We start from the raw sequence: 16,408 nt of genomic DNA on the forward strand, positions 1-16,408 counted from the left end.
ATTTTAGTGAATGAATGGCAGGACTTGTATCTTTATTATTCCCTTTTAGAAAAACAAATAATTTAACTTAAACTTTAATTTATTATTAATTGAAAGAAATTTGTAGCCACATAAATATTCAATGTGTTGTTATTGTCGAAACAACCTAGTAAACGATTATCAAAGAGTTTTATGCATATTAGTCCATGAATTTTACTAATTAATATGACTTTTTTTATAAGTCAATTCGAAACAATCTAGTTAACAATACTCATAGCCTCTATAGGGTCTACACTGCTTTATTGGAGTTACGGGGTTATGACAAAGAAATTCAAGATTATCTTAGCTTCTATTTATTAAACCATGAATTTTTCGGGATATGATTGACCAGCTCTATTTGTCCTCAATTTTTATGCTTTCATTCGAAACGATCTAGAGAGTGATATTCATTACTTCTAGAGGGTCAGTGTTGCCTTTTTTGGAGTTTCAATTTCACAAAACTAATTTTCTCAATTATTTTGTATGTATTAGTCCATGAATTTTTTTAAAATATGAGTGACCGACTCTGTTTGACCCCAAATTTTACGACTCTATTTGAAACGAAATGAGGTCGTTATCTTTTAAACCTACTCAAGGAAAGTGTATCATATAAATTGGAACAATCGTGAATCTTTTTATGATTTTTTCAAATCAATTTCTGTTTATATTAGCAACTTGTAACCAACTAATACATTCAAAGACACATTTTGCAGGGGAACTGAAGAAGACAAAAAATACAATAACCACTCATGCCATGAATGCTGAAGCATAAGAACTAATGAAGAGAATTAAGAAGAAAGGAAGATCAATCATCTTGGTTAAACTTGCATCATTCGAACCATCTCGTGACGATGGGATAGATCCACTTCCTGTCATCACGCGATATGAAATATAAGTTTATAAGCATTTCGAGTTGATACTATGTTGTTCAGACTCTTTAAAAATGTTGTCCTACCAAGGTCGGATCTTAAACAAATGCACTACTTTTTGATGACTCGACAATATTTTTTAAGAGTCCGAGCAACATAAAACTCAAATTCGATCAAGTTTGGAAGTATTATAATGTACCTGAACCTTCTGTATTTGGAGAACTTGGTGTTCCAGCAGGAGAGCTAGTTGGGGATCCAGCTGTTATAGGTAAGTAATTTTAGTGAACAATCAAATTCACAAGTAACGTAAAATTTCTATGGTCGTACTTTTTCTCCGTCTGTTTCAAAAAGAATGTCTCGTTTCTATGTTTAGCAAGTTTTTAGTTCCATTGTTCTTATTTTAACCTTGATGTTAATAAATAGCATGCTTAAGACCACAAGATCCAAATGTCGTTAATTTTGGATATTGAATATGTGAATGTGTATATTCAAACATAACTCCAAGGACTTTCAAATTTCGATCAAATATCTATGTGAAAACGTCTACTTGCATTCTTAAATTTTGTGTACAGTCAAACTAAGACGAACAAAAATGAAACAGAGAGGAGTATTTTAGATTGGATGGTATTTCTTACCATTGCATTTGCTAATTGATGGAGTTTGAACTTTGCAAGCATTAGGAAGAGCCAAAGCTTGAGTCTGGTTAATGTTGAGTCCCATGTTTGAGCCACCACCATTAAGGACTTGGCACAAACACTCTGGATTGTTCTTAACCACCGTGCCTAGCTGCGTGCAGCACCCTGAGGACGGAGATGATGAAGAGTTCCCCGTGATGTAATTCAAGCAACGTGACATGCTGACCAACACGTTCGTGCAGTCACTGCTCAATTGAGCAGCAACTCCGGACCAGATCATTGCCAACACGACTAAAACAAGACCTCTCGAGTTGATCCTTTGATGATTCGCCATTTGAATTGGCGTTTGTTGCTAAGAAATATTTCTTTTTTAGAAGTAAAGTTGATCACACAATGTTGCTAGAAGATGAAGATAGCTTGTTTGATTTATATTAGGAGATTGTGAAGTAAGAGTCAAAATAAGATACTCTAATTATTGGTGACTAACAAGGGAAAAAATAGGTGTCACAGGTTGGCATTTTGGATTTTTGTCATTAGTTTTAGTGTTATATGTACTAATAATATAAAAAATATTTACTCTAACAAATCTATTTTGATCTCTTTAAAAATGTCACTCAATACATACCGAATCTAACATAGGTGTGACAACATGAAAAGGTTTGAACCAACATAACTTTATAGTGATTTGGCAACCTATATGTAGCTTGGCATAGCATGTTAACTTATACTAATAATTAAAAAAAAAAAGTTAGTATATACAACTTTAATTCTTTTTTATCATAGTTTACAAAAGAATTAGGTAGAGTAGATAATGGTTAGTTATGCATATGGCCAACTCATGTAATCTAACAAACCCCACAATTTGTTAATTTTTCTATTTTTTCACTATTATCTCAAAACTTTTCCAAAAGGCAATTACACTTATTTGCTAGAAAACATTTAGATAAAATCACTAAATATGTATAAAAGTTAAATCTAAAACTCAGTTTAGTACTTGAGGTCGTGTATTAGAGAATTCAGAACTCATAAACTTCAAATCCTGGCTCCATCTCAGAGTCTTGGAACTGTTACTTCCTCCTTGACATTGAGTCCTGGAAAATATAAGCTATCCAAACATGTTAACGCCATGGCGTTCTTAAAATCTGTAGGCATATCAGCTACTGTAACAAATTTTTTCGTTTTAGGATGATAGATGATAAGTTGTTGATTCCATTGTCCATGAAAGATAATTTCACCATTTTCACTGCACCACAAAAGCTTTTTATCATGTAGAAACTTGATGCAAATATCGGGCAAGTTGTATATGTTCGTTAAACTGTGGATGGTGGCAGTATGAATCAACTCCTCTAGATAGAATATATATATATATATATATTTTAAGAATCTGATATAAGTAAGACAATGTTTCTTTTTTTTTCTAAAAAAAAAATGGAGCACCATAACTAAATAATATTGATTTGATAACCTATAATAAGTAGTTTCGCATAACATGTTAATTATCCTTTTTGACATTAATTTACAGAGGGATTAGGTGGAGTTGGATAATAATTAGTTATACAGGTGGCCAACTCATGCAAACTAACTGACCCCACAATTGTTTATTGGTAAAAAAAATAAAAAAGTTTGAAAGAAAAAAAAAATGCATAATGTGAATGAGGAAAAAAAAAGAAGTAGAATTCAAGTTCAACATTATCTAAACATTGTTTGGTTTAAGAAAAATAACTTTACTGTCTAGGAAAATCTAATTCATACTTAGTTTTCACGAATTTAAAAAATAAGATTGCTTTTGCTAAAAAACATTTTATTTAAAGCAAAACTTTTCAAAATAAATTTAGGTTAGTTATTCAAACATATATTGAACTGAGAAACGAAAAATTGAAAAAATTGCAAAGTAAACTTTTTTTGGTTTATGTTGACTATTCCAATACTAAGGCAGTTGAATCAAAATTCTCAAAGTATTGACAATGTCATATCTTGAGTTATATGTGTTAGTTAACACATATTTTCATTTCATTTATCACTTAACAATAGTAAAATATATAAATTTAGTATCAACACATGTACGAATAAAAATATATCCTTTTAAATTGTCATTACTGAACTAGATATCCACTTACAAATTACAAGTTCAATATATTATGTTTATTAAAACTTACAGATTTTCTCTTCTATATTTCGTATAAAAAATATGGAATTCAGATGAATTCGAACGGAGTTAATGAACAACAATTAGGCCACGGCAAGCAAAGCCAGCAAAACTATTGAAAAAATTAGACCAAAAGAGAAGTTTGTTAAAGTAGTTGAACTTCATTCACCTACATTTCCCTCTATATATTCCCTCTTTACTTCTCCCCACCAATTAAACCATTCAAATTACAATCATATCATAAAAATAACTACACAAAAAAACAACTTCCTATTAGTTACTATGGCTTTTCATTACTCTATTTCTTTCCTTTCTTGCATTATTGTTTTAGCAATTTTGCCTATTAATGCCCAAATTGTGACATCTCCATGTACAGCAACAATGCTCACAAGTTTTACTCCTTGCTTGAATTTCTTGTCCAACGGCAACGGAACGGCTGCACCATCTCCTGGATGCTGCAATGCACTGAGAACAATGATGGGCAATGGCTCTGCTTGTCTCTGTGTTATTGCAACTGGTGGCATTCCCTTTCAGATTCCTATTAATCCTAATACAACCCTGTCTCTTCCTCGAGCTTGTAACATGGCTCGCGTTCCCCTCCAATGCCAAGGTAAAACAATCTTATGGTAGTAGTAGTAACATAGGTCGAGATGGATCCAGGATTTGAGCATTGCGTGTTCAAGCTTGGGTTCCAATGAACGCATAAGTTATTAGCTTGATTACCACACACATCGAATATAAGCTTACATATCTACAATAAGTTGTTGCCACAATTTGAACTTGTGACCTCCTGGTCACATAGTTGCAACGTTTTACTATTGGGCCAAAGCTATATCCTTCATTTCTCTTATCAAAGAGGTAGTCCATTGCATTAAGCCCCCGCTATGTGCAAGGTTCAGAATAGGGTCGGACTATATTAGGTCATATATATGCAATCAAAGCAAGAGACTATTCTCACGACTTGAACCTATGACCTCCCAATCACACATAAGCAACTTTTACCGTTAACCCAAGGCCCCGACCTTCATTCCTCTTATCACAAATAAGAAATTTAAGACGACTAGTATATATATATCAACATATTTTTTTCATTCTTATTGGTAACTAACACCCTTTTTGGTTCTCTTTGTTGCAGCCTCCTCTGCACCTGCAGCAGCTCCAGGTATATATCAGCACCTATATCATCATACTCATTTTTTTAAAAAATAATGTCCATATTTCAAGATTTTATAATCTAAAATTGTCATGAAAATGTGAAATTTATACTTTGTCAATGTAGGTCCTGTTGGAACAGAGGCTCCAAGTGCTTCACCAACACCAGCTCCTAGTCCTTCTCCTAGTCCTAAAGGTATTACTTAATAGTATCATTTTGTAGTCCATAAGCTTCCTATATAATTATTCAAATAATTTCATATCCGACTTGACCTATGGACGAATATATAAGTATATGTTCCATGTTTGTTTGAAAGGTCAATTTCTTTATCAATAAAACGACTAAATAAACTCGTGTCCCTCGACTGAATCCGTTAACCAAATAAAAGTTATGTTGCTCAAACTATTTAAAAATGCACTAATTTTGAAGGATCCAAAATGTTGTGCAGCATTTTTGAAGAGTTTGAGCTATATAGATTAAAAGTTGTGTTGCTCGGATTCTTCATGAATGTATGTATTAGATCCTTCAAAAGTTATTTGAAGGATGACAACATTCTGAGAGGATCCAAGCAACATAGGTTAAAGCATATGAATCAAAAGATTAACTTGATAATGAAATTTAATTTGCACCAGGTACAACACCTTTCAACCCAATGTCACCAACTTTGGCACCACAAGCTGATGTAATTCCTACTGTAACTCCACCATCTCCATCCGCGACGAATTCTGGCCGCCGCCAAAACCCAAATACTCCATCAGCTGCCCCTTCTGTTGGCTATGGTCTTTCACCATTGGCCTTCATTGCTGCATTTGGTGCAATTGTTGTATTAGTTTGAAGTTAGACAGTACTAAAGTTAGTAAATTTGTGTGAGATTTGTACTATTTTGTTATACAACTATTCTTTGATGTTATACAGAATCATGCATTCTTTTTAATGTATTTCTTGTTGTATTATTACTAGGGACTCTTTGATTTTTTAAAAATTTGGGTTCTTTTTATGTAAAAATTTCATGGGGTACCCTATTATTTTAAATTTGTACCCAATTGTTTATGATATTTTGCATGTCTACTCACTTTGAAACAGACTTCAACCATACAGTGTCTGAAATTTCATGTCTAATATCCAATTGTAACACTTGGTGAATGAGTTTGACTTCAACTAGTCCATATTTGTAGCATGACTAGCTAGAAAGTGCTTAAAGCACCAAATGTATGGTATGAGTAGGTTATAAGCATGCAAAAACACTCATGACTAGAAAGCATAAATATACACTAAACTTTCTTACAAATTCATTATCATAATTGAAAACTTGTTGATAACAATGTACATTCATAAACTCACTTGGGTTTTTGCATCTATTCTTCTTCTTTTTACTTTTACATTGTTCCCAATAGCAACATGTCATTTGCCACAATGTTCATTTGAGGGGATAAACTTAGAGAAATGCGTCGATCCAGACAAAAATCAAGCTTCATTTGATTCTTGTTGCAATGCACTTAATCAATTGATCCAAGCAGGATATTATTGCTTGTGTGCAATATTAGGCTCTTCAAGTCCTCTTATAACTAACTCACTTGTCATACCTTTTTCTAATTGCTTCATTTCAATACCTCCATTGACACATTGTCAAGGTAATTGATAACAATTCTTCTTTGAGTTCTATGCTTATTAATTACTCCCATTTCTAAAACTTATAACTTTAAACATGTCAAAAAAATTGTATGCAAAAAAAAAGAATTCATATATAATATCACACTTTTTTCTCTATTTGCAAAGTACAATTTCTCAGCAAAGGAGATTCGATTGAACCTCCCTTATTCCTACCTACTTTTGAAAGTTGTGCTTAAACATCAACTTTCAAAAGTCTTAATAGTCGTATAAATGTTATGACATGTTTAATAACATAAGTTTCAAAAAAGTATTTCTTATTCTTTGTTAAATTCCACGTCCAATCAAACTATGTTAAATGAGTTTTGACGAAACATTATTATACAAAAAGATATCTAATTTTGGTGCTAATTCCTTTATATTTACTTTTTCTTGCAGAACCTAAAGCAAAGGTTAGTCCAGTACAAGAAATGAGGCCACCACCAAGTAGACCAATACCAAATTTTTGGCATCCAAAATCACCAAATGAGCCACCACCATTACCACTACCATCAGTACCAAAGGACTTAATGTTGCCATTGCCACCAAACATGGATGATATTCCAGTTCTTAATTCAGCTAGACATGATAATGTTACATTTTATTCGCTTTTTCCAGAATTTAAAAATCCTATGGCTGGATATTTAACATCATTAGGTGGAGATAGCAAAAAAAATTTGTTGTATGCTAAATTTCATCTTTTGCTCTTAGTGACAACATTTTATGTATTGCTTATGAACTGATATGATGATTGCATGTTTTCCAAATAATGGAACTCTTAATTTTGAATTTGCTTCATTCATTGTGCTTGATAAACTTAGTAGTTCATTTGTACACTACGTTCAAATTACTGATAGTAATAGGGAAAAGTAAAAAAAGATCATTATCATTTCAATTAGTAGTTTTCAATAAGAAAAGAGAGGATTAATTGAATGTCAACTAATGACAACTCATGACAAACCATCCACCTTTGGAATTACAGCGGCTGTAATAACCAAGAATTCTGGAGAAGCTTCCATTCACTAATTGAATGTCGCAAACCATCTAATAAACTAGAAGTTTTGTCATCATTGTTAAAATGAAAACTATATGATAAAATGGTCAACTTGGAACTCAGGTTGTACAGGACACAAAGGGAAGAGGGGCTAACCTGGACTTTGACACATAATTCCTGGTCAGTATGCTTGAAATTCACACAGCAAAGCTACGAGTGGAATGCAGCTTCACGGACGTCCACAAAAAAATTTAGCATTTTTGACGTCGGAATCCGGATCACCCAAAAAATGGTTTGCTATAGCACACGAAAATCGTCGAAATGAGGGGTATGCTCGCTTCGGGGCTCGTTTGAAATTCAAAATGGGTCGGACTGGCCGTGAGTGCCAATCGGATGCATGGACAAGGTCTTAACGGACATCCAAAAAAAAAATTGGTATTATTGATGTCGGAATCCGGATAACCCAAAAAATGGTTTGCTATAGCACACAAAAATCGTCGAAATAAGGGGTATGCGCTTCGAGGCTCGTTTGACCTTGAAAATGAGTTGGATTGACCGTGATGGCCAACTAGATTCATAGCCAAGGTATTGACAGACGTCCACAAAAAATTTTGGAATTTTTGACGTCTTAATCCGGATCACCTAAAAAATGGTTTGCTATAGCACACGAAAATCGTCGAAATGAGGGGCATGCTCGCTTCGGGGCTCGTTTGACCTTCAAAATGCGTCGGACTGGCCGTGAGGGACAACCGGATGCATAGACAAGGTCTTGACGGACGTCCACAAAAATTTTTGGCATTTTTGAAGTCGAAATCCGGATAACCCAAAAAATGGTTTGCTATAACACACGAAAATCGTCGAAATGGGGGGTATGCGTGCTTCGAGGCTCGTTTGACCTTGAAAATTGGTCGGAATGGCCGTGAGGGCCAATTGGATGCATAGCCAAGGTCTTGACGCACGTCCACAAAAAAGTTTGGCATTTTTGATGTCGGAATCCGGATCACCCTAAAAATGATTTGGTATAGCACACGAAAATCGTCTAAACAGGGGGTATGCGCGCTTCGGGGCTCGTTTGACCTTGAAAATGGGGTCGGACTGGCCGTGATGGCCAACAAGCTACATAGCCAAGGTCTTGACGGACGTTCACAAAATTTTTTGGCATTTTTGACATCGAAATCCGGATCACCTAAAAAATGGTTTGCTATTGCTTACGAAAATCGTCGAAATTGGGGTATGCTCACTTTGAGGCTCGTTTGACCTTGAAAATGAATTGGATTGACCGTGATGGCCAAATGGCTGCACAGCCAAGGTATTGACGGACGTCCACAAAAAAATTTGAAATTTTTGACGTCTTAATCCGGATCACCCAAAAAATGGTTTGCTATAGCACACGAAAATCGTCGAAATGAGAGGTATGCTCGCTTCGGGGCTCGTTTGACCTTTAAAATGGGTCGGACTGGCCGTGAGGGCCAACCGGCTGCATATTCAAGGTCTTGACGCACGTCCAGAAAAAAATTTGGCATTATTGACGTCTGAATCTGGATCACACTAAAAATGGTTTGATATAGCACATGAAAATCGTCTAAATAGGGGGTATGCGCGCTTCGGGGCTCGTTTGACCTTGAAAATTGGTAGGACTGGACATGATGGCCAACTGGCTGCACAACCAAGGTATTTACAGACGTCCACAAAAAATTTTGACATTTTTGAAATCGGAATCCGGATCACCTAAAAAATGGTTTGCTATTGCTTACAAAAATCGTCGAAATTGGGGTATGCTCGCTTCGTGGCTCTTTTGACCTTGAAAATGAGTTGGATTAGCCGTGATAGCCAACTGGATTCATAGACAAGGTATTGACGAACGTCCACAAAAAAATTTGGTATTTTTGACGTCAGAATCCGGATCACCTAAAAAATGGTTTGCTATTGCTTACGAAAATCATCGAAATTGGGGTATGCTCGCTTCAGGACTCGTTTGACCTTGAAAATGAATTGGATTGGTCGTGATGGCCAACTGACTGCATAGACAAGGTCTTGACGGACGTCCACAAAAAAATTTGGCATTTTTGACGTCGGAATCCGGATCACCCAAATAATGGTTTGCTATAGCACACGCAAATCGTCGAAATGAGGGGTATGCTCGCTTCGGGGCTCGTTTGACATTCAAAATGGGTCGGACTGGCCGTGAGGGGCAACCGGCTGCATAGACAAGGTCTTGACGGACGTCCACAAAAGAAATTGGCATTATTGACGTCGAAATCCAGATCACCCTAAAAATGGTTTGCTATAGCACACGAAAATCATCTAAATAGGGGGGTATGCGCGCTTCGAGGCTCGTTTGACCTTGAAAATGAGTTGGATTAGCCGTGATGTCCAACTGGCTTCATAGCCAAGGTATTGACAGACGTCCACAAAAAAATTTGGATTTTTGACGTCTTAATTCGAATCACCTAAAAAATGGTTTGCTATAGCACACGAAAATCGTCGAAATGAGGGGTATGCTCGCTTCGGGGCTCGCTTGACCTTGAAAATGAGTTGGATTGGCCGTGATGGCCAACTGGCTGCATAGCCAAGGTATTGACGGACGTCCACAAAAAAATTTGGTATTTTTGACGTCGGAATCCGAATCACCTAAAAAATGGTTTGCTATTGCTTATGAATATCGTCGAATTGGGGTATGCTCGTTTCGGGGCTCGTTTGACCTTCAAAATGGGTCGGACTGGCCGTGAGGGCCAACGGCTGCATAGCCAAGGTATTGACGTACGTCCACAAAAAATTTTGAAATTTTTGACGTCTTAATCCGGATCACCCAAAAAATGGTTTGCTACGAAATGGGGGGGGTATGCGCGCTTCGAGGCTCGTTTGACCTTGAAAATAGTTGGATTGGCCGTGATGGCCAACTGGTTGCATAGCCAAGGTATTGACGGACGTCCAAAAAAATTTTTGGAATTTTTGACGTCTTAATTCGGATCACCAAAAAATGGTTTGTTATAGCACACGAAAATCATCGAAATGAGAGGTATGCTCGCTTCGGGGCTCGTTTGACCTTCAAAATGGGTCGGACTGGCCGTGATGGCCAACTGGTTGCATAGCCAAGGTATTGACGGACGTCCACAAAAAATTTTGGCATTTTTTACGTCGAAATCTAGATCACCTAAAAAATGGTTTGCTACTGCTTACGAAAATTGTCCAAATTGGGGTATGTTCACTTCGGGGCTCGTTTGACCTTGATATGAGTTGGATTGGCCGTGATGGCCAACTGGCTGCATAGCCAAGGTATTGACGGACGTCCACAAAAAATTTTTGAATTTTTGACGTATTAATCCGATCACCCAAAAAATAGTTTGTTATATCACACGAAAATTGTCGAAATGAGGGGTATGCTCGCTTCGGGGCTTGTTTGACCTTCAAAATGAATTAGATTGGCCGTGATGGCCAACTGGCTGCATACAAAAAATTTTGGAATTTTTGACGTTTTAATCCGAATCACCCAAAAAATGGTTTGTTATAGCACACGAAAATCGTCAAAATGAGGAGTATGCTCGCTTCGGGGCTTATTTGACCTTCAAAATGGGTCGGACTGGCCGTGAGGGCCAACAGGCTGTATAGACAAGGTCTTGACGGACGTCCACAAAAAAATTAGGCATTTTTTACGTCGAAATCCGGATAACCCAAAAAATAGTTTGTTATAGCACACGAAAATCGTCGAAATTGGGGTATACTTATTTCGAGGCTCGTTTGACCTTGAAAATGAATTGGATTGGCCGTAATGGCCAACTGGCTGCATAGACAAGTTCTATGATTGATGTTAATGCCACTCTGCTAGAAGAAAACAACATTTGCTATCACTGCATATATACATGTCAAAAGTATTTCAAATTTTTGTTATGACAAAAGGTAAGAAGAAAATGAGAAACAAATTCAGATAACGACAAATTCTAAAACTGTATAGCCCAAAAGTTTCTTGTGGGGGAGAAAAGGCAACTTATATATCATATTACTATAAGTTTTGCCAAATGTGCAAATGACAATGCATTGCTGTGAAACATATTGTTGCAAAAAGGAAATTATAGTTCCAATTTTAACTGTCACAGAGAACTGCAAATCAAAGTTCACAGCACAAGGTCATAAAGGATCACACCAATTAATCCAATTCCATTCAAAAAAACTTCCCAAGTTGAATATCAAATTGCAAATTGACAGGCAAAAAGATCTAATTCCATTCGCATCACAAAAACTTTCCAAGTTGTAAATCAAAACAGAAAGTCGACAGCACCATTGAATTCAAAACTATCAAAACAAGAGCCAATTCTATATTACAAAGCTATGAATTGTTCACTTCAGATCGATTTCAAAACTAGGGAGTTCATTTGTTCTAAAACTCTTGAGATGCAGAACCAATATCGCCCTTGCCTGAGCCAGCCTTTCTAGGCAACAGATTCTGGTGAATGTTAGGCAAGACACCTCCATTAGCAATTGTAACTTGACCCAAAAGCTTGCTCAGTTCCTCATCATTTCTGACAGCCAACTGAATGTGTCTCGGCACTATACGATTCTTCTTGTTATCCCTTGCTGCATTTCCAGCCAACTCCAACACCTAAATTAATAAATTATAATAAATTTAGTCTCACAAGATTGTACAATTTTTATCACATTAAAGAATACAACTCCAGCATCACTATCTCCAGATAATCTGTAACATTAAACTAGATAAATCTCTAAATACCAATACAAATTCTTCAATTGATTATCACAGTCCATTACTAAACATGATTATCCAACCATCGACATGAACTAATCATACAATACCAATTCTCCAACTGTTAACCCTTAACAGAGATTATGAACAAATAGAACCACCATTGTATCATATTGCAACTTGACTGACAAATGAAACCAAATTAAACGTTGCAACCGCTCCAGTGTATGTAACACTATTTGTTCCAAAATGAACGGCATAAACAACATAAATTCAACTCTAAATTTCACATTTTCACAGTTAATAAGTAGCCTTTTCAAACTACACAAATTACATGTCTAATAATCAGGAAAGCTATGTTATAGAGGAATAAAATATGTTATAGCATGTTTAAAGGTACAAATATCAAAAAGAAAGTCCTTAAATTTGATTCCAGATTCAAACCATTTCACATAAAATGGGGTAAATTTGAATCAATCAAGCTAAACTTACAGAAATTAAAAATTCAATCAACCAAATCAAGTAAAACAATCGCATAAAGAACATTTGAATTCAATCAACCAAATGAAGTTTAATAGCGAAAAATTGGAGCAAATTTCAATCTAATCGACTAAACAAAGTAAAAACAATGCTAGAGAAAATTAGGATTCAATCAACCAAATAAATTAAAACAATCACAATAAAAAATTGGAGTACATTTGAATTCAATCAACCAAATCAAGTACAATCGCACAAAATAGGAGTAAATTTCAATCTAATCGACTAAATCAAGTAAAAACAATCGCATAGAGAACATTTGAATTCAATCAACCAAATGAAGTATGTTCAATCGCAAAAACTTTGAGCAAATTTCAATCTAATCGACTAAACAAAGTAAAAACAATGCTAGAGAAAATTAGGATTCAATCAACCAAATAAAATAAAAACAATCGCATAAACATTTGAATTCAATCAACCAAATCATGTACAATCGCACAAAATAGGAGTAAATTTCAGTTTAATAGACTAAATCAAGTAAAAACGATCGCATAAATTAGAGTAAATTTCAATTCAATCCACCAAATCAAGCATAAAATTACCTCAGCAGCGAGGTATTCAAGGACAGCAGACAGATAAACTGGTGCACCAGCTCCAACACGTTCAGCATATTTTCCATTCTTAAGGAAACGAGCGATCCTACCGACGGGGAATTGGAGACCCGCCTTTGAAGACCTAGACACAGATTTCGATGCCTTTTGCTTCCCTCTACCTGCGCCTCCCTTGCCTGATCCACCGCCGGAACTCATTTTTTTTTTTCCAATGAAAGAAAAAACCCTAATTCTAGCTCTCGATTTTGTATGCTGCTGTTTCTGTGTTAGTGGCGAGAGAGGAAAGAGGGTACGGATTCTATATATAGGAGTAAATGCTGTGTGCTGATTGGTGGAATTGTTGGGCACAAGGATTGCCAGCGTGTAAGTGGGCCTACACGTTTTGAGAATTGCGCGGGAGATTTTTAATCTAGAAACATAAATGGCGCTTTTTTTTTCGTAAATTTGTATTAGGAGTAAATTTACGTCTAATATAATTAGTACAATATTTAATTTATAGTATAAGAAATAATTGTCACTTAACAAATTAATACAATATTTAATTTATAGTATAAGAAATAATTGTCACTTAACAAAAATGCACCTTTGATTGTATATATTATGTAACTTTTGCTGTAGTGAATTTATATCATATTTACGTGGAATAGAATATAATTTAAGAATATGTTTATTTGTTATCTGTGAATTAAAATTATTTAAAAATAAAAAAACTATTTTTCAAGTACGTAATACTTATAATAATCTGCTCATATTATCCCTTTTTATTAAATAATTTATACAATATAATTTCTACATAGTTAATATGTCAACCAAACAAGCCTTTGGTTAAGGAGACGATGTAGACATGTTTATTGAAATTCGCCTCTCAGTTAAAAAAGATGATAAGGTTGTTCGCGACAAATCAAATTACAAAAAGACATTTCTTTGTTAGATTTTATTTTATTTATGGATCCAAAATTTATTTTTTAATTTCATTCACAAATTTTTTACCTTGAGTTGAATTTGAACTTAAATTTTATAATACATTTAATTAGATGCTATTCTAACACCACAATTTAACATATATTCAACTTTTTTTTAAAAATCAATCCTAGAACAACTTCAAACATATATAAAGTTGCATATGGATGTAACTATTTAATAAGACTAATTTCAAATATCACGTACCTTGAATTATCTCAAAGTTGATAAATTGTTTATTTTATAAAGTTAAACGTAATTAATTTATAATATCAACTTCGAAAGTTTATAAAATTAATACTTATCAGTTAGTTGAAAGATTTGCACATTTTGTCAACGAATGTAGAAAGTGATAGAGAAATTGGAGTGTAACATTACCTCATAAAAAAATTTAAGCTGAAAATATGTATGAGGAATAAGTTATTTTATTTTATTTTTGATATTATATAAATTAAAATGATTAAAGTAATAACACAACATTTTATTGGGAACAATTTTGGTTCATAAAGGATAAAAATTACGACATTACATCTCTATAAAATTTAACTTCAGCTTATCAAAATTTTGAGTCGCAACAATTTAACATTACAAACTCTATAGCTTAAGGAATTAAACTCTAATTTCTATGAATCAACAATTATCTTTGATTGTCAAATCGAATTTCGCTCAACACCGAATCATAAAACAACTTGAATTACAACTCTTCCATTTCATTGAATCAATAAACACATTTGACTATAAAACCAAACTTTTAAGAGGCCCCCTACTAGAATATGTTCTTATCTTGGAAAGCAAAAGAATACAACTCAATACAAGCAAATTTAACTTGAAAATTGTAATAAAACATTAGCATATGAAATAGTTTTTTCGATTTTGTTTCCTTGTCTTGGCTGCACTTAGGTATGCAGTCAAAACTCTCTCAAATATGAGTTTCCTCTTATTTGATTGCCTATTGCTTTTAACACTAGATATAAATGCATAGATTCTTTGTGGAAACCTTGTAGTATTTATATGTGTGAATAGAATCGTCAAAATGGATTTGACCCATGAGATCGATCTAATCTAATCTTTGAATTAAGTGAGGTTAGGTCTAATTTTTTGGCTCATTGAGATACGAGGCTTTTTAATCCAGCCTCATATATAAATATTTAAAAATATACATACAGTAGTGTTTTGTTTATAAATGTTTTATCATTGAATATGTTACAAACATAAAAAATTAAGTCTTTTAAACTAGCTTGTTTTTTGTGGGAGAAATGTTTAACAATATTTTTCTTCTAAATTTTACATTAACTATTATGTATTTTGGTAAGCATTCACCGAAGTGTGAGATTCATAAATATATTTTTGTAAGTATTTGTTGAAGTATGTGATTCATAAATGAAAATTTGTATGTATTGATGTCCTGTTCATAGACATCAACATTAAATTCTCTTCGATACTCCTTCTAAGAAAGTAATATTGTTCATTTTGGTTGAAGGGTCAACCCATGGCCCGCTTAGGATTAGGTTAGGCCAATGTTTTATTGGTCCTTTAACTAAAAGGGTCAGCCTGCCCCAAGCCATATAACTCTATAGCCCGTTAGGGTTTGATTGGGCCAACTTATTTTGACAACTCTGGATGTGAGGCTTATCCTTCTTCAAGCAAATGTCCTTCCTTTTGGAGATTTTTAGAATTTTCATTATGGCCCTTTCCTACTTATAGAAGAAACTTTACATAAGCTGGACTCTTGTCACGTATGAGCTTTATATATCAATTGTTTTAATTTTTTTAATTCATGTAATTTATGTTTTTCTTTTTCTCGTCGAATTTGATTTGATAAAATATGCTATCTCAATCTATTCATTTCATTAATTCTCACATTTGTCAATTATCAAAAATTTTCTCGATTTAACAAATTTCTTCTTTTTGATAATAACAAACCATTGCTTTTTATGTGTATAATATAATGATAATACTCCATGTTAATTCACTTCATCCACCTCAGCCTTACACACTTATATTATTTGTCTTAAAGTTCAAAGTAAACTTAGAACATGTAAAACTCATAGTTGCTTCTTTAAAAGAAAGATCATTTGCTTCTTTACTTTCCCACTAGTTTCTTTCATGTTTTAGTTCTTTTTCGTAAAAACAGAATTAAAAATAATCAATTGATTGGAAAAGAAAAGGGGGATAAAACGGTGTCGTATAGCTCTGTGG

The 16,408-nt window shown here is 34.3% G+C and overlaps 4 protein-coding genes across 4 annotated transcripts; 2 read left to right on the plus strand and 2 right to left on the minus strand.

Moving 5' to 3' along the window:
• Window positions 1-632: 632 nt before the first annotated feature.
• Window positions 633-2,080, minus strand: LOC107013761 (non-specific lipid-transfer protein-like protein At2g13820). Its single transcript, XM_015213639.2, has 3 exons — window positions 1,523-2,080; window positions 1,087-1,146; window positions 633-887 (listed from the first exon to the last, which is right to left on the minus strand). The coding sequence occupies exons 1-3, from the start codon at window positions 1,854-1,856 to the stop codon at window positions 766-768; spliced, it is 516 nt and encodes a 171-aa protein (XP_015069125.1). The 5' UTR covers window positions 1,857-2,080; the 3' UTR covers window positions 633-765.
• A 1,814-nt stretch (window positions 2,081-3,894) lies between these two features.
• LOC107012074 (classical arabinogalactan protein 4-like) lies at window positions 3,895-5,802 on the plus strand. Its single transcript, XM_015211800.2, has 4 exons — window positions 3,895-4,278; window positions 4,804-4,830; window positions 4,948-5,016; window positions 5,454-5,802. Exons 1-4 carry the CDS (start codon window positions 3,951-3,953, stop codon window positions 5,654-5,656), a joined length of 627 nt encoding a protein of 208 aa, XP_015067286.1. The 5' UTR covers window positions 3,895-3,950; the 3' UTR covers window positions 5,657-5,802.
• Window positions 5,803-5,993: 191 nt separating this feature from the next.
• LOC114076560 lies at window positions 5,994-7,264 on the plus strand. The gene is made up of 2 exons (XM_027915885.1): window positions 5,994-6,452; window positions 6,868-7,264. Exons 1-2 carry the CDS (start codon window positions 6,143-6,145, stop codon window positions 7,209-7,211), a joined length of 654 nt encoding a protein of 217 aa, XP_027771686.1. The 5' UTR covers window positions 5,994-6,142; the 3' UTR covers window positions 7,212-7,264.
• A 4,334-nt stretch (window positions 7,265-11,598) lies between these two features.
• LOC107012075 (probable histone H2AXb) lies at window positions 11,599-13,532 on the minus strand. The gene is made up of 2 exons (XM_015211801.2): window positions 13,241-13,532; window positions 11,599-12,059 (listed from the first exon to the last, which is right to left on the minus strand). Exons 1-2 carry the CDS (start codon window positions 13,445-13,447, stop codon window positions 11,838-11,840), a joined length of 429 nt encoding a protein of 142 aa, XP_015067287.1. The 5' UTR covers window positions 13,448-13,532; the 3' UTR covers window positions 11,599-11,837.
• Between the last annotated feature and the right edge of the window lie 2,876 nt (window positions 13,533-16,408).

The sequence above is a fragment of the Solanum pennellii genome, chromosome 3, assembly GCF_001406875.1.
Source record: "Solanum pennellii chromosome 3, SPENNV200".
NCBI classification, from domain to species: domain Eukaryota; kingdom Viridiplantae; phylum Streptophyta; class Magnoliopsida; order Solanales; family Solanaceae; genus Solanum; species Solanum pennellii.

Bases quoted from the DNA above. Each gene is read 5' to 3' on its own strand.
- LOC107013761 (XM_015213639.2), bottom strand. From the start codon at position 1,856: ATGGCGAATCATCAAAGGATCAACTCGAGAGGTCTTGTTTTAGTCGTG. The intron at 1,147-1,522 runs GTAAGAAATACC...TACCTATAACAG, and splicing joins ATCAATTAGCAAATGCAATG to CTGGATCCCCAACTAGCTCT. The intron at 888-1,086 runs GTACATTATAAT...GCGTGATGACAG, and splicing joins TCCAAATACAGAAGGTTCAG to GAAGTGGATCTATCCCATCG.
- LOC107012074 (XM_015211800.2), top strand. From the start codon at position 3,951: ATGGCTTTTCATTACTCTATTTCTTTCCTTTCTTGCATTATTGTTTTA. The intron at 4,831-4,947 runs GTATATATCAGC...TTGTCAATGTAG, and splicing joins TGCACCTGCAGCAGCTCCAG to GTCCTGTTGGAACAGAGGCT. The intron at 5,017-5,453 runs GTATTACTTAAT...AATTTGCACCAG, and splicing joins TCCTTCTCCTAGTCCTAAAG to GTACAACACCTTTCAACCCA.
- LOC114076560 (XM_027915885.1), top strand. From the start codon at position 6,143: ATGTACATTCATAAACTCACTTGGGTTTTTGCATCTATTCTTCTTCTT. The intron at 6,453-6,867 runs GTAATTGATAAC...TTTTTCTTGCAG, and splicing joins TCCATTGACACATTGTCAAG to AACCTAAAGCAAAGGTTAGT.
- LOC107012075 (XM_015211801.2), bottom strand. From the start codon at position 13,447: ATGAGTTCCGGCGGTGGATCAGGCAAGGGAGGCGCAGGTAGAGGGAAG. The intron at 12,060-13,240 runs GTAATTTTATGC...TTATTAATTTAG, and splicing joins TTGAATACCTCGCTGCTGAG to GTGTTGGAGTTGGCTGGAAA.